A 20,271-nucleotide genomic window follows, 5' to 3' on the forward strand; every position below is an offset into this window, starting at 1 on the left:
GCCTCAGGATCACCTGAGAAGATGGTTAAAATTCAAGTTCTCAGGCACAGCACAGAAGTTCAGGTTGAGTGAGACAGGGCTGGGCTGGGTACCTCTGTACTAAGGGGATGGCTGATGTCTAGGCACAACAACACTGAGAGCAACACTCAAAAAAGAGTTTCAGGCTCAGGGACTGGAGAGACTTTTCGTAGACTTTTCATCTCAAAGCTATTAAAGGTTTGTATGTGGCTTTAAACTGGGAGTAGAATCAGTCCACCAAGCCCCCAGCCACAGGGCCGCAGCTGCCAGCAGGCTGCAGATACCCAGCAGGTCAGGCACACTAGATGGGCTGACAATGGTGGGACAAGGAGGAGGAGTTCCCTGGCCTGTGCAGGGTATCACTGTCCCTTTTGAGTCATTGGGTCTAGGTACTAGCACCCAGTGTGAGCTTCACGAGAGTGACCGCCCTCTGTCCCATCACCTGTCATCCACCTGCTTACCCCCAGCCACCTACACACACCCCCTTCTCCCACCGCTGCTACTCCCTCCTGGTCTTTTTTCCTCTCCCTGCCCCCACCCTCTCGTTCACCACCTCCCACACTCACACTCCCTCCTCAGTGCCCCTCATTCCCAGCCTCTCTTAGATATGGGGTGTGTGTGTGTTTGTGTGTGTGTGTGTGTGTGTGTGTGTGCGCGCGTGCGCGCATGTGCGTACACTGGGTCTCCATTGCTGTGTGGGCTTTTCTCTGGTTGCAGAGTGGGGCTGCTCTCTAGTTGCAATGCATGGGCTCCTCATTGTGGTGGCTTCTCTTGTTACTGAGCACAGTCTCTAGGCACGCAGGCTTCAGTAGTTGTTGCATGTGGGCTCGGTAGTGGCAGCTCACTGGTTCTAGAGCACAGGCTCATAGTTGTGGTGCGTGGCCTCAGTTGCTGCATGGCATATGGGATCTTTCCGGATCAGAGATACAACCCATGTCTCCTGCATTTGTAGGCAGATTCTTTACCTCTGAGCCACCAGGTAAGCCTCCATGCTTCCATCTTTGAGAACTTTTTTCCTTTGGAGATGTTGAGGAAGGATGAATGAAAACAAATGTGATATTTAAAATATCTTCAATATAAGTAGACCTAGCATGTTCATTGAAACTGTGGAAATAAGCCAGGAGCAGCTAGAGCAGCAACTATAAGTGGATTGAATAAATAGGCTTAGGTGTTTATGGGCCCAGACTTGTTCTGTGCAAGGCATCATGGAGTTCGTGTGTGTGTCCACTGTACCTTCTGTGATCCTGAGCAGTGCTGCAGACTTAATTCTTGCTCAGTGGATCTCTGCCTTCGTTTTAGACTTTCTCAAACTTTAAAGATGATTTGAGTCATTAATTCTTAACTTTTTGTGGGTTGCAGTCTCCTTTCATAATCTGATAGGCAGTTTGAATTATTTGTCCAAAAAAAGGCACAAACATTTGGAGGAGGGAGGGTGGCTCATAGACTTTTTGGGGCCCTTCCTTAGACCCTAAGTGAAGAATTCCTGTCTTAATGAGCATAGAGGGCTTGTAGTCCCTTCTCCCAAGTTCCTTTTTGTGGTGCACCTCTCTTGTGTGACATCTGTTAGGGGTACACAACAAACATTATTCGATATCGTGTGCATGCTTTCTGGAGGGTCTTTGCTCAGTTTGAAAGAGCAAGAATATTTCAGGCAAAGAGTGAAAAGAGCTAATGCATATAAAGAACTTAGTTCCTGCTGTGCTAAAGATTCATTTAAAACTAGTGTGTACATTTAACATAGTCATAAGTATAATGCCCATTACCCCATAAAACTTTTTCATGTCAAAAGCAGTTTGGAAGCATTGGACTAGATATTAGACCAGGATCCCTCCACTTGTATGTTCCGTCTCTTTTTATTGAGTCCAATAATTCTCTTCAGTTTTTGTTGTTGGTTAGTCGCTAAATCATGTCCAACTCTTTTGCGACCCCATGGACTGTAGCCCGCCAGGCTCTTCTGTTCATGGACTTTCCCAGGCAAGAATACAGGAGTGGATTGTCATTCTGTTCTCCAGGGAATCTTCCTGACCCAGGGATGAAACCCAAGTCTCCTGCATTGGCAGGTAGATTTATTACCACTAAGCCACCAGGGAAGCCCTGTCTTCACTTTAGCACATGTTTACTGTACCCCTACTTGGAGTCAAGCACTCTGGTAGCATTTTGGGGGAGAGGAACGAATATGATCTCAAAGAACAAACAAGGCCGAAGGGAATCACTTGACTCCTCTGTGTACTTAGCTGTATGTAGAGTCCTGTCTTCTGTGTTTCCTGCCACCTTCCTGAGGGAAGTGGGTTGAGAGGGATTTGGGGTGATGGCTTTGCTTTCTGACACTAGAAGGTGGCTCTAAGGAGCCGAGGGGTGCCTCTCTCTCTGCATGCCATTAACCCTGGTAGCTTTTCACTCAGTTCCGTGGGTGTTTCTTTAAGACTCACCTTCGTCTGTGGCACTGGGTTTACATGTCCTTGTTTCTCCGTAGGCCCGGGGTTATCACCATGCAGGCATTGTCTGAAGAGGACCGAAGGCTCTGGATGGAAGCCATGGATGGCAGGGAACCTGTAAGTAACAATTCAGGGAAGTAGAGCAAGAATAAAGGTCTCGAGTTGTTTTGCTTCCTTAGTGCAGCAATTTTTGCTTTTGCTCTAAATAAAACCTTGGGCTCGTGAGACCAGTGTACCAGAGGGGCTTTTTATTTTTATTGTTTTTTATTCCTGGACTAATGTTCCTGGATATTGATATTGCTTTTGTGTGAATGCAGTTCTGGAGCTTTGGCCTGTCAGTCTAAGGTATGGGTCCTGTATGATGCCACATCAGACCAGGGACCACCACCACCCTTCACCAAGGCAGTTGTAACGCCCAGAGGACTTTTAGAGGGAGGCACCATCAGTCTGACTTACAGAATACTCATTGATAACCTCCACAAAGTGCAGTGCAGAGCATTACTTCAGATCCATCTTAACAGAGTAAATGATGATAAAAGTGTGTACAGATGATGCAGAATCTTGTCATCACCCTCTGGTTCAGCTTCCCATTGCTATACTTGGCTCACATCCCACTATAACTGATGAGATTACCTGGGTCCACGAAAGGATTTAAGCCTAAAATGTGATCCATCCTCCCGTTTCAGAGGTGCTTGTCTTCTCTGATGGGTGATGTAATCTTGTGGTTTTCCTGCATCTTGTGACATGTAAAACCCACGGAAGAACCTTGGGGAAGTCCCGAGAGTCAGAGTAGTCATCTTAACTTGGGGCGACCAAGGATCTCAGCTCCAGTACTCAGCAAATATCAAGGTTATAGAAGTTGTAAGAGTATGGTCTAACCATGTCCCACCAGTAAAAGATAAAAAGAATCCACACTATCAGAGGGCCAGTAATTGGGCCAATAATTATCACATACAAAGGCACTGTCAAAAAAGGGAAATATGTGCAAGGAACTTGAGGCAGGCATAGCCTCCATTGACTATAGAACTGTGCATCACACGGGGGGTGCAATATAGATGATTCCAGTTCATTTGTGAGTCTCTTTCTCAGCCTGCTCTGATTAGGTGATCTGTATTGATTAATGTCATTTTCTACTGAGGTATTTTGTGTCCAGACATGGAACTCATTATAGTCAACATAGACAAATAACTGGTATTTGTAGCACATTTAATAATACAGAGCAAGATTTGAAGCACTGTTTAAAGATTTAGGTGCAGTTTGCTAAACCTAGTTAATTAAATAAACATATCTTAGTTCTTCTCCTGGACTAAGATACAGGATACCCCTTATTTTCCCTGAATACTTTCTTACTGATAACTTTTGATGGTTCTCTCAAAAGCAGATACACATTTCTGCCTTCAGGGCTTTGTGAGCACAATAGGTGCTTGATATCACAGGCTTTTCAGAGCAGTTTCCTAAGTAGTCTTCATCTCTGCTGTTACCACCTACCATTAATTGAGCTTCTGTGTGTGTATATCCGTAAGGCACAGATTTGGCACATAGCATCTCTTAACCCGTTTATTCTTCTTAGTACCTAACAAACTAAATGTTATGATTTGATTTCACAGATGAGGAAACTGAGGCTTAGAAGAGATTAAATAACTTACCCCAAGTTGTACACATAGTAAGTGGCTGTATTTGTAGGGCACAGGCTAGGTTGCTATAGCAAAGAGACTTCAAAGTGCAAAAGCTTAAATAAAATAGAAGTTTATTTCTCTCATGGAGCTCAGAAGTGAGCAGTCTATGCCTGACAGGATCATTTTGCTGAGACAGACTAGGACCTGGGACCTTTTGCTGCAATGCTTGCACCTGGACAAACCTGTGCTCCAACAACAGAATACAAAGAAACTATAAGGGACTAAAAATAACTGAGTACTGGCTCAGTTGGGGCAGATTCTGGACAAAAGATACAAACAGACCAGAAGACCTAACTGCAACTTTTGAAGAGCAACTAGCAAAAGCAGGGATTTGGGAGCAAAAGCAGGGTACTACACATACCCTGCACACACTACCACCTAAGGGGTGAGAGAACCACCTAAACCACCCCTCCAGCCCAATCCCTAAATGCACCTTTACCTTTACCCTCACTGCATATAAGGAGCAATCTCCCACCTCCTCAGGGAGCAAGTAAGGGAAGCTGTTACTTGTTCTTGTTCCCCTGCTAGCTGCACTGGGGCCCATAAGACCTTGCGTGAGTTTCTTGTCTGGCCTCTAATCAATTTCTGTTGATTGGGAAAGGCTATGAATCCTGGTTGGTGTCAGTACCATCCTCAATCCATGGCTTTCCATGTTCCATTCATTTCCATTTTTCAGCCAGATAATGGAGATGAGAGCATCTAGGATCCAGAAGATGCATACCCTGCTTCCACTGCCCCCCAAATAATTATATGGCCACATTGATCTACAAAGGAGCTTGAGAAAACATAGGCAGCCATGGCTCCAGCCAGTGCCCAGGAGATCTTACCACTTCAAGGAGGAAGAACAGAAACTGTGGGGTGGTTAACAGTTTCCACCACAGTGCAAAGCTAGCATTAGAACCTATATCTAGCCCTAAATGTCTTTGGTTTTCATTTTTAATAGAGATAAAATGTCAAATTGCCTTCTAAGAATCCTTACACAGTTAATTTTTACATTACTTTCTGTGACTCTCTTGAATGATTCTTAACTCATAGGGCAGGAAATACCCAGGAAGAAAAATCCTGTCGGGGCATACTATTCTTTGTATGAACAAAAAACCCACTTTGGGGTGGGTAGGGGTGTGTGTGTGTGTGTGTGTGTGTGTGTGTGTGTGTGTGTGTGTGTGTGTGTGTGTGTGTTCTTTGTATGAACAAAAAACCCACTTTGGGGTGGGTAGGTGTGTGTGTGTGTGTGTGTGTGTGTGTGTGTGTGTGTGTGTGTGTGTGTGTGTGTGTGTGTGTGTGTGTGTAGTTCTAGCTCTAATCTCATCCATCCTAGTCCTAATCCTCATACCCCTCCTTCATACATCTAAACAACGCAGCATAATTTTTCGACCGCTCAGTCAATGCTTATTCTGAATTCTAGTAGCAGACCTGCTAACACTCACATGAATTGGAGGACAGCCAGTTGAACACCCCTTCATTATTATTGGGCAACTAGCATCCATTTTATATTTCCTCATTATTCTTGTACTTATACCAATCATCAGCACAATTGAAAATAATCTCCTAAAATGAAGATAAGTCTTTGTAGTACATTTAATACACTGGTCTTGCAAACTGTGTGTGTGTGTGTGTGTGTGTGTGTGTGTGTGTGTGTGTGTGTGTGTGTGTGTGTGTGTGTGTGTGTGTGTGTTCCCTCCAATAAGCTGGAGTTCTTAAATTGCTTCACGCACTGCATTTTAAGTCTCCTCACCTCCCTCTCCCACCCTTCAGTGTTTGTTCTCTGTCTGCATATACTTGGTTTTCTTATAAACCACCTTAGTTTCCCCGTAGATGAACATCTGGCCTCTGCTGGTTGTGTCCTTCTGAAAGACACATCTCCTTGCTCCAGAATGTGCATAGTAAAACAAGCTTAAGCCCAAAATAATTGTTTTCCAAATATAATATAAATTTATTTCCTCTCAGTAACATATAGCTTGCATTGAAAACCACACCTCTGTGTGCTTTTAAGTTTCCTGAAGAGACACATAAATGCAGGCATGTGATGACAGTTTAATTGGCAAGAATATTAAGCCTAATTTTGTCTCCCATTGCTGAGAGCCTCTGGGGAGCATTACAGGAGCTATATACTCAGTAGACAATTAGCAGCTCTACTTTAATCACCATCTCCCTAATTAGTTAGGTCTGTCCCCTTGGGAATTTTGGCTTTGGTAAGGGAGCAGAAACCTTTTTCTCTAGCTGATCTTCAAATATTTCCTTTACTTCAGGGAGATGTTAATAACAGCACCTATCTTTAGTTTTTATTCTTAGAGCTCGGTTCTGTAATTGATTACTCAGAGTTGGTTTTTGGTTTTTTTTATTGAAGGGGTTGATAATCTTGGTTTCCATCTTTTTGTTCTTTTATCGTTCAGTAACACCTTTTTAAACTCCAAGTCAATTTTATTTTTTTTTAAACAATGTTTTAGCCAATTGTTAAATAAATTACAGTTTCTACCAACCAGTAACATGCTGGTCTAAAGAAGAGTTGAATGTCTTTATGTTATTGATGGATATATAATGGAGAAAGAAATTAGAGTTGTGTTTCAATAATGAGCATTATGATTTTTAATTTATGTAATGAATTCTAATTCAGATGAAGGAAAGAAAATTTAAACTTTTCAGAGAAAAATCTGAATTTATTGGCTTACATAACTGAAAAATCTTGGGGTATGATAGCTCTGGCCCGTCTGAATCCAGGGGCTTCCATAATATTTGGAGTCAGTTTCTTCTTTTGTACTGGCTTCATTTCCAAGAGGTTCTTTTTATGTAGTGCTGATATGCTTTCTGGATGTTATTATCAAGAACAGGAGAGAGGAAACTTTTTCTGTAATGGGCTAGATAGTATTAATAAATATTTTAGGCTTTGGAGGCTGTAGGGGTCACTATTGCAGCTACTCAGTTTTGCTGTTGGAGCTCAAAAGCAGCCATAGACAATATGTAAATAAATGCATGGGGCTGCATTTCAATAAAAGTTTATTTATAAAAACAAGTAGAAGGCCAAATTTCAAGTCATGGACTGCAATCCCTGATCTGTAAGTCTGGTAGAAGGAGAGCTTTGCTTAATAATTCCCAGGAAGTCCCATGTTTGAATTTTAGTGGGCTAAATACTTGGACCAGAGCGTGGAACAGGTGAATTGACAGTGTATGAGAACTGTCATACAGTGAATTGACCTTCCCACTGCATGAGAACTGTATAAATGGTGAGGGAAGGTTGGCTTCCCCTGGGGTAAATCAAAGCACTGTTATGAAGAAGGGTTGTAGACATACATGAAATAGGCAAAAATGACACAATTTATCCAACTCTGATATCTATATTCCATTAAATTTTCTATTCAGAGAGCTTGTTCTTTGATACTTGGCCGGGAATGAAAACCACACGTTTACCATGAACATCATACTTCAAGTGAAAGATTGGATGCTTCTTCCCTAAGAGTGGGATCAAGGCAAAGATGTCCACTCTCATTACCAGTCTTACTCAGCATGGTACTGGAAGTCCTAGCCAGTGCAGTAGGGTAAGAAAAGAAAAGACCCATAGATATTTTTTAAGAACTCAGCAACTGGCTAGTCAGATAAAATTTTGAAATGATTTTGCTGGATTTTCTTCACTTTCTGTTAAATGTGGGTTGACAAGCTATAGAGTCAACATTCCAGCCACATAAGCTTTGATTTTAATATTCTATGGCCACTGTCTCAGCTTGAGAGTAGACTTTCTATATTAAACGGGACACAGAACTTTAGTGCAAGTTGCATAAATATTGCAACGAGGAGAAATTTTAGAGACAGCAAATTTCCTTTTTTCTCGGTTCCTTATAACTAAAGTTCTCTCTCCCATTCTCTTTGTATATTGCTCGTAAGTATGTTCAGTACATTTAAACAAGCAGATTAGACTCAGAACAGTCATTACCAGCACATACATCCAACCTTCTGCCCAATGGAAAGATGACTCAGCACATAAGTGGAACTAATAGGGTAACCCAGAGTTTTAGAACTTAGACCTCTCTGAACTGTGTTCCTACATATTCCCCGTAATTGTGATTAGTGGTATCTCTGGAAGCACTTCCCTCACCTCCTTATTTTAGAGGTATTAGTCTTCCTTCACAGCCAAGGATTCTTTAGTAAAATTAAATGTTTATCCACTTTGAGTCAGTACTTGAATCTCTTTTGATAGCCAGAAAGTTCAATAGTTGGGAGATGCCAGGATTATGTGGAATTAGATTAGGAGGAGAAGAAACAGGTGGCGTAGCATCAAAGATTGTGTGTAAATACACGTATTAGTTTGAAACCATGAAATTGCTACTTTTGAAAGTCAAAATGGCCAGATATTGGTGATTTCTTATGGCGCAGGCTCCTACTTGTGGAACATAAAGAAGCCCACACCCAGACCAGTATCACATGCTTATTTATTTAAGTGGGAACACTGCTCAAAAGGGCCAGTCAATGGTTGATCTTGGGAGGATAATCCAGGTCTCCTAGCTTTCAGCTCTGTGATGTTTTATTAAGTACTACAACTCGTAAACTGATGAATTATTAGGAAGCCAAAATTGAATGGGGGCTTCCCTGATGGCTCAGCGGATGAAGAATCCACTTGCAGTGCAGGAGACAGGAGACTCAGCTTCAATCCCTGGGTTGGGAAGATACCGTGGAGGAGGAAATGGCAGTCCACTCCAGTATTCTTGCCAGACAGAATTTCATGGACAGAGGAGCCTGGTGGACTCCAGTCCGAAGGGTCATAAAGAGTTGGACGTGACTGAGTGACTAAGCCGTTAAGCACAAGCACATAGCTGAATAGCGTCTACCCTCCCTTTTATTTTCATTATTTTTTTTTTACTCTCCCTTTTAAGTGGAGCTCCTCTGTTGAGGCTGCTGCAGAAGAAGGAAAAAGCATCAGGGACTAAGGAAAAACCACTTGTCTAGTAAGTGGACAAGACAGCGCGGCTTCCTCCTGGTGACCTCCAGTTTAAAGAAATGTTCTATTTTAGTCCTTGTGGATTTTGAGACTGAACGGTCTGCCCTTCTCTTGCCTATTTCTGCTAAGCCCAAGTTCCAGCCCCTGAGTTCTTCAAGAATTCATAGGAAGCAGCAGTTGCATTGGATCTTATGTTCTGTACTAAAAGACTGTATCCAAAAGACTGAGCTGTGCTTTAAAGGCGAAAGTGAGACTGATGACCATTCAGATGAGATCTCATAATCAGAGACAGAATGTCATGGTGGTTAAAAATGTGGGCTTGGGCAGCCAGGCTTCAAATCCCTATTCACCACAAATAGCTCTCTAACACTAGGAAATGACCTGGTCTCTCTGAGCATGTTTCTTTACCTACAAGGTGGAGATATTAGTAGTATCCTCCTATAAGATTATTTTATAAGGATCAACGTTTATGTGGAGTACTTAGATAAGGCCTCTGTGTGGTGAAGTGCTTGTTAAATGTTAATTCATACCATTATCTTTTTGGAGAGGAGGGACAGATAGCCAGACACCTGGATTCTCTTTCTAGCTCCTTTTCTAAATTACTCATCTCATTTGAACACAGAGTTTATTTAGTCACCCTGGCCAGGCTCACCAAAGTGCAGGCAGGAACTGTTTTCACTAGTATGGAAAATGTGATTTCATTTAGCAGTCAGTCTGAACTCTCAGGCTATGAGTTGGAGGAGCATGCAGTAATGTTTAGCCTTATTTGCTATGATGCGGCCCAGGCCTGGCAGTTTGTAATCCCAGCTGTATGCTCAGCTCAGCTCACTACTGCTGAAACTTACATTTTCCTTTCTTAATAAAATAAGTGATCAAAGGAGTATGGATGGTTAAGAAGGTGAGGAGTGGAATTGCTGAGCTCCTGTGTAATGATGCAGGTCTTCTTTATGAGTGGAAGGGTGGTTTGGAAGACTACTTCTGTCCATTTTGTGAAGGCTGTCTTTGTAACATCACATAGTGTGAACTGATAAATCGTCTGAAAGTGAGGTTCCTAATTTACTTTCCATTTCCCCACCTCAGCCCCCCACTTGGCCCCTACCTGCTGGGAAACTGTATTAAACCTTCACGTTACTTGTTTCTGTTTCTTTTTCTCTTACTGAGTTAAGAAACTGGTTGTAAGCTTCATCTTTGAATCATATCAGTGTTTTTATATAGGTATAACTTAGTGCATATTCTATCACCAGCGTGCTCAAGTCTTAAAAGAACTGTAGTACTCGTCATGTCTTTCCTTGTTCTCTTTGGCTAGATGTCCTTTAGAAGAACAGTTTCTTGTGAAAATCATAGAATATTTAATTGAGGCGTCTGAGCTGTGAGTTGGGAGAAAAGAGGAGATCAAGTGAAATTGTTTTATGATAGAGAGCTGATGAAACTGTTCTAAGAAATGGAAATTTTGATAGCCAGAAGACTTTTGGTTTGAACCTTACGATTTAATAACACACTGGTGGTGCTTACTCAGGTCTTAAACATTCTTCTTTCAGCATTTAGCAAACGTGTACATTGTCCATCAATTATCTTGATGAGTAATGAGGATACCAATATGAGGAAGGCCCATATTAATAGAAATTTCATTTGTTTGCTGCAATTTCCTCATTTCCTAGCACAGCAGCTGGCCCACCATAAGTACTCCGTAAATACTTGTTGAAAAACTGGAGTCAAAACTAAGGGGAGGATTTGAGGATAAACCTTGTTTTCTTCACAAACTGTATTGCTTCTGTTACTTGAGACTGTGTGGGTAGATTTTTTAATTCCTTGACTGTATATTTCATTTAGATACATATCTACTTCCTTGCAACAGAATTTAGCTGAGGGACCAGTTAATCTTTTTTGTGCCAGGAAGACATTTGGCAATCCGGTAAAGCCTTTAAATCATTTCTCAGAGTAATATTTTTATTTTTTTTTTAATTGGGGTATAGTTGTTTTATAATGTTATACAACAATGTTATATAGTGTATCAGCTATAGCTGTGTGTTGCTCACTTCACTTGCTCAGTCGTGTCCTACTCTTTGTGACCCCATGGACTGCAGCACGCCAGGCCTCCCTGTCCATCACCAACTCCCAGAGTTTACTCAAACTTATGTCCATTGAGTTGGTGATGCCATCCAGCCATCTCATCCTCTGTCGTCCTCGTATCCTCCCACCTTCAATCTTTCCCAGCATCAGGGTCTTCTCAAATGAGTCAGTTCTTTGCATCACGTGGCCAAAGTATTGGAGTTTCAGCTTCAACATCAGTCCTTCCAATGAATAGTCAGGACTGATTTCCTTTAGGATGGACTGGTTGGATCTTGCAGTCCAAGGGATTCTCAAAAGTCTTCTCTACACCACAGTTCAAAAGCATCAATTCTTTGGCACTCAGTTTCTTTGTAGTCCAACTCTCACATCCATACATGACTACTGGAAAAATCGTAGCCTTGACTAGATGGACCATTGTTGGCAAAGTAATGCCTCTGCTTTTTAATATACTGTCTAAGTTGGTCATAACTTTTCTTCCAAGGAGCAAGTGTCTTTTAATTTCATGGCTGTAGTCCCCATCTGCAGTGATTTTGGAGCCCAAGAAAATAAAGTCTGTCACTGTTTCCACTGTTTCCCCATCTATTTGCCATGAAGTGATGGGACTGGATGCCATGATCTTAGTTTTTTAAATGTTGAGTTTTAAGCCAACTTTTTCACTCTCATCTTTCACTTTCATCAAGAGATTCTTTAGTTCTTCTTCGCTTTCTGCCATAAGGGTGGTGTCATCTGTATACCTGAGGTTATTGATATTTCTCCCAGCTATCTTGATTCCAGCTTGTGTTTCATCCAGCCCAGCATTTCTCATGATATACTCTGCATGTTAGTTAAATAAGCAGGGTGACAATATACAGCCTTGATGTACTCCTTTCCTGATTTGGAACCACTTTGTTGTTCCATGTCCAGTTCCAACTGTTGCTTCCAGACCTGCATACAGATTTCTCAAGAAGCAGGTCAGGTAGTCTGGTATTCCCATCTCTAAGAATTTTCCACAGTTTGTGGTGATCCACACTGTCAAAGACTTTGGCATAGTCAATAAAGCAGAAATAGATGTTTTTCTGGAACTCTCTCACTTTTTCAGTAATTCAGCGGATGTTGGCAATTTGATCTCTGGTTCCTCTGCCTTTTCTAAAACCAACTTGAACATCTGGAAGTTCACGGTTCCCATACCTTGAAGCCTGGCTTGGAGAATTTTGAGCATTACTTTACTAGCGGGTGAGATGAGTGCAATTGTGCGGTGGTTTGAACATTCTTTGGCATTGCCTTTCTTTGGGCTTGGAATGAAAAATGACCTTTTCCAGTCCTGGGGCCACTGCTGAGTTTTCCAAATTTGTTGGCATATTGCGTGCAGCACTTTCACAGCATGATCGTTTAGGATTTGAAATTGCTCAACTGGGGTTCCATCACCTCCACTAGCTTTGTTAGTAATGAGGCTTCCTAAGGCTCACTTGACTTCGCATTCCAGAATGTCTCGGCTCTAGGTGAGTGATCATACCATCATGATTATCTGGGTTGTGAAGATTTTTTTTGTATAGTTCTTCTGTGTATTCTTTCCACCTCTTCTTAATGTCCTCTGCTTCTGTTAGGTTCATACAATTTCTATCCTTTATTGGGCCCATCTTTGCATGAAATGTTCCCTTTGTATCTCCAATTTTCTTGAAGAGATCTCTAGTCTTTCCCATTCTATTGTTTTCCTCTATTTATTTGCACTGACCACTGAGGAAGGCTTTCTTATCTCTCCTTGCTATTCTTTGGAACTCTGCATTCAAATGGGTATATCTTTCCTTTTCTCCTTTGCTTTTCACTTCTCTTCTTTTCACAGCTATTTGTAAGGCCTCCTCAGACAGCCGTTTTGCTTTTTTGCATTTCTTTTTCTTGGGGATGGTCTTGATTTCTGTCTCCTGTACAATGTCACAAGCCTCTGTCCATAGTTCATCAGTTCACCCATTCACCCGTTTCAGTCCATTTTAGTTCACTAACTCCTAAAATGACGACGTTCACTCTTGCCATCTCCTGTTTGACCACTTCTGATTTGCCTTGATTCATGGACCTAACATTCCAGGTTCCTATGCAGTATTGCTCTCCAATATTCTTGCCTGGAGAATCCCATTGACAGAGGAGTCTGACAGGCTACAGTGCATGGGGCTGCAAGAGTTGGACACGGCTTAGCAACTAAGCTACCACCACCTCCCTCTTGGGCCCCCTTCTACCCATCTTCCCGCAGTCCTACCCATCTAGACCACCGCAGAGCACCGAGCTGAGCTCCCTGTACTATACAGCAGATTCCCACTAGCTAGCTGTTTTATACATGGTAGTGCACACACGTCAATCCCAATCTCCTGATTCATCCCACCCGCACCCCACCTCCATGCCCACACATTCATTCTCTACATCTGTGTCTCTATTCCTTTCTGCAATTAGGTTTGTCCATACCATTTTTCTAAATCCCACGTATATGTGTTGATATATGATTTTTCTCTTTCTAGTTTGCTTCACTCTGTATGACAGACTGTAGGTCCATTCACATCTCTACAAATAACTCAATTTCATTCCTTTTTATCACTGAGTAATATTCCATTGTATATATTATCACATCTTTCTTAGATTAATGTTTTTAAACATATAAAATATATGACTTACAAAGGAAAAATATAGAAAAATAGTTATGCAAATATTAAAACCATTTGTGATAAAATATATGCTTCTTTATTACCACAGTAAATAATAAGATACAAAGGTAGGTCTAACAACTCCTATAAATAATATTTCAAGTTACTTGCAATGACAATAATGTTATATGGAAATATCTGTGATTTCTATTGGTGACAAAGTCACAGATACTACTAATGTGGTGCTTGCCCACAGTCATATTTCAAAAAAATGCTAAATTTCAGTTAGAGGCTAAGGTAAATAAAGGTTTATTTTTTTTCCCCTTGCTGGTGAAGTTCACGGACCCTTGTGTGCTCTCTGTGCACCCCACTACTCCATTTCTTTGCAAAGATGTTTTGAGAGACTTTCTTTCTGACTTCCAAACACTTGTCTCAGCTTTTAGTTGTACATCAATTAATGTGATTGTTTGATTAATATCAGTCCTCTCGCTTAGATTGCCATCTTCCAGAGGACATGACCATTTTCACTTTTTCAAAAGTTTTTTTTTTTTTTTTTTAATCTTTTATACATAGTGTCTGACACAGAGTAAGAGTTCAGTATCCACTTGTCAAATAATCAGATGAATGAGCCTAGGAAAAACAACAATATTGATTTGGTGTGACTTGTCCTAAGTATTATTCTGTTTCCTGGTGATTTCCCACCTACCTTTATAGATCTGCACAGACACACTGTTTAATATTCTCACTTCTTTGTTCACTTTTGGGGTCTACATAGAACATAAAGGCCCATTAGATTGTCTTTAGCATTTTCTGCAAGTCCCAGATCACTGTCAACTTCATCTTCACATCACTGCCTTTCTAGACTTGAGCCCCTGTTCTAACATGTCCCCCTTTATGCTCCTGTCGTTATTTTTGTCTTTATTATTTTAGCTTAACCTTGGGCAGGGGCATTGAACTGGCTGTGAGAAGGACTTCTCAATGGTTTGAATTTTTCAGAGTCAGCATGTGCTAATTTTGTTATTATATAAAAGTAATAATAGAGACTGCCCCTGTGAGTCACATTTATTCTTTCAGTCGTTTCTCACTCTTCCTTTGTCATTGGCATTAATTATTTGAGTTGTGGGACCTTCTATCCCTAGACATATTGGTTGTGGGACCTTCTATCTCTAGACATATTGGAAGGGAGAAACCCCTCTCTAAAGTTAAATGTATGGTGTGTGTGTCTCTGGAATTTTTTCTGGGTATTTATTCCTGTACTTGTACATTTAGAAATAAACTCTTCTATTTTGTAGAATTTTTGAGTTAGTATAGATTTACTGTGGATTAGTAGACAGTCTTTGACATTTGGGTTGTTTTCAACTTTTCATTATAAACAATTATGTCATGAAATCCTCATCTGTATTCTACTGTCTATCTAGTTGAGCATTTTTTCTAGGATGCATACCAAATGGAGTCGCCAGTTGAATGGTATATGCACAGTTAATATTGTAATGAATTTTGGCACATTGCTCTCTCCACAGAAAAGTATTAGATTTTACTTCATCTAGTGACTTGTGAGGATACCCAGTTTTTCCACACCTTTGCAAGTACTGCATAGTATGAGTACACACAGAGCTGTGTATTTGCATGTGTGTTTCTGATGGTAGAAAATTGTTCCATTTGCATTTCTCAAATTACTAATGAAATTGAAAGTCTCTTCTCATGTTTCCCAGCCATACATATTTCTCCTATTTTTATATAATAATGTATGTAAAGTACATAGAGCAGTGTCTAGCTCATGAATCATTCTATAAACTCAACATTAAAAAAAATGAAGATCATGGCATCTGGTCCTATCACTTCATGGCAGATAGAAGGGGGAAAAGTAGAAGCAGTGACAGATTTTATTTTCTTGGGCTCCAGAATCACTTCAGCTGGTAACTGCAGCCATGAAATTAAAAGACACTTGCTCCTTAGAAGGAAAGTTATGACAAACCTAGACAGCATATTAAAAAGAAGAGACATCACTTTGCTGACAAAGGTCCAGATAGTCAAAGCTGTGGTTTTTCCAGTAGTCATGTATGGATGTGAGAGCTGAACCATAAAGAAGACTGAGCACCGAAGAATCGATGCTTTCAAACTGTGGTGCTGGAGAAGACTCTTGAAAGTCCCTTGGATAGCAAGGAGATCAAACTAGTCAGTCCTGAAAGAAATCAATTGTGAATATTCATTGGAAGGACTGATGCTGAAGCTGAAGCTCCAGTACTTTGGCCACCTGATGCAAAGAGCTGACTCATTGAAAAAGACTGCAATGCTGAGAAAGATTGGCAAAAGGAAAATGGGGTGACAGAAGATAAGATGGTTCGCTAGCATCACCAACTCAATGGGCATGAGTTTGAGCAAACTCGGAGATACTGGAGGACAGGGAAGCCTGGCGTGCTGCAGTCATGGGGTCGCAAAGATTTAGATACAACTTAGCGACTGAACAATAGCAACAGCAACACACATAATTTCATATTTTCTGGAAAATCCTCCATTTTTTGTCCTAGGTTAGCTTCTGCTTGACCTCAGCAGAGGTTGTCATAGGTGAGGCTATAAATCTGAAGGTTTTTGTCACCAGTTAGTTGTTCATTTGAGTCAGTATTAAGGCCAATTAAGAGTTCCCTATTTTGTTTCCTCCACCTACAAGATGATGTTTTTCCAAGTCAGGAATTTATCAGAGACTTCATTTGAAAAGGCCCTGATGCTGGGAAAGATTGAGGGCAGGAGGAGAAGGGGACAAGAGGATAAGATGGTTGGATGGCATCACCGACTCAGTGGACATAGGTTTGGGTAGACTCCGGCAGTTGGTGATGGACAGGGAGGGCTGGCATGCTGTGGTTCATGGGGTGGCAAAGTCAGACATGACTGAGCGGCTGGACTGAACTGAACTGATACTTTTGTATGTGTATGTGTGTGTTTGTATTAGCTTTTTTCTTAACTTTTAGTTTTGAAATTGTTTCAGAATTATAAAAATGTCACAGAAATAGTGCAAAGAATTCCAGAGTACCTTTTACCCAGGTATTCTGAATGTTACATCTTGTGTAACCACTGTATAGTTACCAAACCAGGAAATTCACATTGATGCAATATTATTAACTATTTTAAAGAACTCAGATTTTGCCAGTTATCCCACTAAAAAAAGTTTTTTTTTTTTTTTTCTAATCCAGTATTCTACCTTGTCACATCTCCTTAGTTTCATTTAATCTGGAACTTTAGAGGCTGGGCTTTTTAAAGGAATATTACCATCAGCAGACATCCAAATAGTTGAAATCAGGACATCATCCTGTCTCTGTTCCCATCTTGGGGTGGATTGGAGGACTGTTGTCAATATCCTCTCTCCCTTGAGATAATTTATAACTTTTACTTAAATTTCTGTTGTCTTCTGAAGATTCTCTGATATATAGTTCATCTTATGTTCGTAGATTTTCTTATAATACATTTATTTCTTTTGGTCATTTTGTCTTCCAGCATATCTGCTCACATCATATATTCTTCCTTGTGCAATTGACTGTGTTTATTATCTGTATTGTAGTTGCTGGTTTAAAGGCACTGATGCTGTAGCGTGGTCTTAATAGACATTCCATAGCGTAAGCTCTGCCTCTAGCAGCAGCATCAATTACTGTTGGTCTTCTCTCAGATATCATGGCAGTGATTCATGGGAGTGGAGATTATGATTGAAGTAGTTTCAGATTTTTTTATTCTTCTGCAGGAAAGGCAGTCGATAAAAGAGAGATCTTTTTCAAATGACTTTGTTCATTGGAGAATGATTGAATGGCTCTTAGGTCCTTTTCTGCAGCCTTCTTTTATACCCTAAAAGCTAGAAAGTGGTCATATCTCTTTAGTGATAAAAGTCAAAGGTGGTAATGTTAAAGATATATGGACAGAAGACAGCAATTTGATTATTAGGAGGACTGTGAATTAGGTTGTGGTGAGGTGTGGAACAGGGTAAGCATTTTTGCGAGATTAGCTTTGGGTTTGCTGAATCGGGGTGCAGTGTGGTCAAGTTAGGAAGTCTCATGATACCATTGTGACCACATTCTTTTTAGGTGTGTTCCCCAAAATCCTGGCCCACAATCCTGGAAGAAATCACAAGAACAAATAAAAGAATCTGAAAAGCAAAGCCGTTTTCTAATACGGTTTTAAAAATCTTTCCTTTTGGTCATCAGGAAAAGAGTGCAGACGTGTGGCCTAGTGGTTACAGCCAAAGGCTGAGCAGAAGGAAGTAGGCCCTGACCAGCCGCCAGCCAGCTCCTCTGGCTCCCGCATGCTATGTGGCCCTGACCCAATGCCCAGAAAAATGAGTTCCCCCTATCTTTACCTCTATTTTTAAAGGCAAAGAAGAGAAGGAGGCGAAGGGAACCAGAAACTGGGCTAAGATTCCTCAGATTAGAAACATGCTCTCTTATAATTAATCATTGATAATTAGTTTTGGTTTTTTCTATAAATCTTAAGAGAGCTTTACTTCTGCCAGACTAAGGAAATCATCCACATTCTTGGGGTAAATGAACATGGGTTTTTTGATGTTGTCTTTTTATTTGGGAGAGGGGTGCCTAGTATTCAAGTATATTGGAGCAATTTTTAACTTTCCCTCTTGAACTGGTTTGTGGAAATGAATGTCATATTTCTCCTAGTTGTTGTTGGCTATGCCAGACATCTGGATGGATTATAATACCTGACTTTGGCAATTTCTCCACTTAGCTCACACCTCTGTATGTTGTCATCTCGGAAAGATGTTGACGTGCTCATGGCCGGGATTGACCATATTCTTTCTGTCCAGTGTTTGGTTTTGGAGTGCCTAATAAGCACTCGCGACTTACTAAATTAACTTGGGGACAGTGAGTTGAGTTGGCTTCTGTTATGTACTCTACAGTTCAATTCATTTGTTGAATTCTTTGATTCTGGTCACTACTGTGTGTTTGCTTATTTGCTCAGTTGTGTCTGGCTCTTTGGGACACCATGGACTGTAGCCCGCCAGGCTCCTTTGTCCATGGGGGTTCTCCAGGCAAGAATACTGGAATGGGTTGCCATGCCCTTCTCCAGGGGACCTTCCCAACCCAGGGACTGAATCTAGGTCTCCCGCATTGCAGGTGGATTATTTACCATCTGAGCCACCAAGGAAGCCCATGAATACTGAAGTGGGTAGCCTATCCCTTCCCCAGGGGATCTTCCCATCCCAGGAGTCAAACCGGGATCTCCTGCACTGCAGGTGGATTCTTTACCAGCCGAGATACCAGGGAATCCCTCTGGTCACTATTGGGCCACTCTGAATAGAAATCCGTGAAGGCAAGGACCTTGGTGTTCTTGTTCTTCCATACATCTCTAGCCCTAGAACAGCCCCAGGCCAAGATCACTGTAGCATATTGATTGAGAATCTATGTTAAGTAAATATTTTTTGAATGAATAAAGGAAATGATACCCAGGACTTTTTTTCTGTTCTTAGTCACAGGCTTTGAATTTAACTACATTTACTTCCATGTGGCTTAGGGTTTCTTCTCCATATTTTAGTCATTGTTGGTATGTGGCCAAAATCAGTGTCCTGAACCAGAGAAAGTCTCAGATTAGAAGGCTTATTAGAGACCAAAAATCTGGAATTGGTTGACAAGTTTGTAATCCTCTGACTGTTATATGCTGTCTGCAGCACTGACAACAAAGTTAGAATTCATATATGTATATACAATATTAGGGAGCTTGCCTGGTGGCTCAGTGGTAAAGAATCTCCCTGGCAATGCAGGAGACACTGGTTTGATCCCTGGTCCAGGAAGATCACCTGGAGAGGGAAATGACAACCGACTCCAGTATTCTTGCCTGGAAAACCCCACAGACAGAGGAGCCTGTGGGCTACAGACTGCAGGGTCGCAAAGAGTCAGATACGACTTAGTGACTGAAGGACAACAGCAGTATATAACGTTAGTATGTACTTGTGCTTGTGTGTGTATCTTCTTGCTGCTGGTTTTCCATGAATGTATGCAAAGTGCATAATTATGGTCACAGGTGTGTTTTTAGTGGTCAGGTTGCCATGTTGTAGGAGACTCTGTGACCATCAGTATCCTTGTGGCCATGCTGAAGAAGTAAGAGTGATAGGTGAGGGCTGACCTCAGCCTTCCATTTCCCAAGATGATTCCTTTACTTTGACCCTTTATTTAAGAGTATAAAAAATATAAACCCTAAGAAAGTATGTGTGTGTGTGTTGTATACACATATGCACATGTGCATACACACGCATACCTGCAACAATTAGGTACAGTATAGAAGTTGGCAGTGGTCATTTATTATAATTTCACAAGTGGGTTTCACTCTGTATTCAAGTGGATTCCTGCTGTCCTAGTTCACTTCATTTGTGATAGGAGAAGGGTTAAATACATGGGCTTTGAAGTCAGCCAACCTGAGTTTGAATTCTGCTTCTACCGTGGACCTTTGAGCAGCTTATCTAATATCTCCAAATCCCAGTTTACTGAGCTGTAAACTGGGGAGAATAATAGTACTTATGAGACTCGAGGAGATAACACATTGTTTCACAT

General features: G+C 41.1%; 1 protein-coding gene across 7 annotated transcripts in view; it reads left to right on the top strand.

Annotated features, from left to right (window-relative positions):
• The window catches only part of ARHGAP26 (Rho GTPase activating protein 26), a 663,940-nt gene that overhangs the window by 382,190 nt on the left and 261,479 nt on the right, over nucleotides 1-20,271 (top strand). For all 7 annotated transcript variants that reach the window (XM_065918816.1, XM_065918817.1, XM_065918815.1 and 4 more), the window contains one exon: nucleotides 2,492-2,570. In XM_065918816.1, coding sequence (XP_065774888.1) covers nucleotides 2,492-2,570 — 79 coding nt within the window. The remainder of the gene's footprint in view (nucleotides 1-2,491; nucleotides 2,571-20,271) is intronic.

This window comes from Muntiacus reevesi, chromosome 1 (genome assembly GCF_963930625.1).
Source record: "Muntiacus reevesi chromosome 1, mMunRee1.1, whole genome shotgun sequence".
Taxonomy (NCBI): domain Eukaryota; kingdom Metazoa; phylum Chordata; class Mammalia; order Artiodactyla; family Cervidae; genus Muntiacus; species Muntiacus reevesi.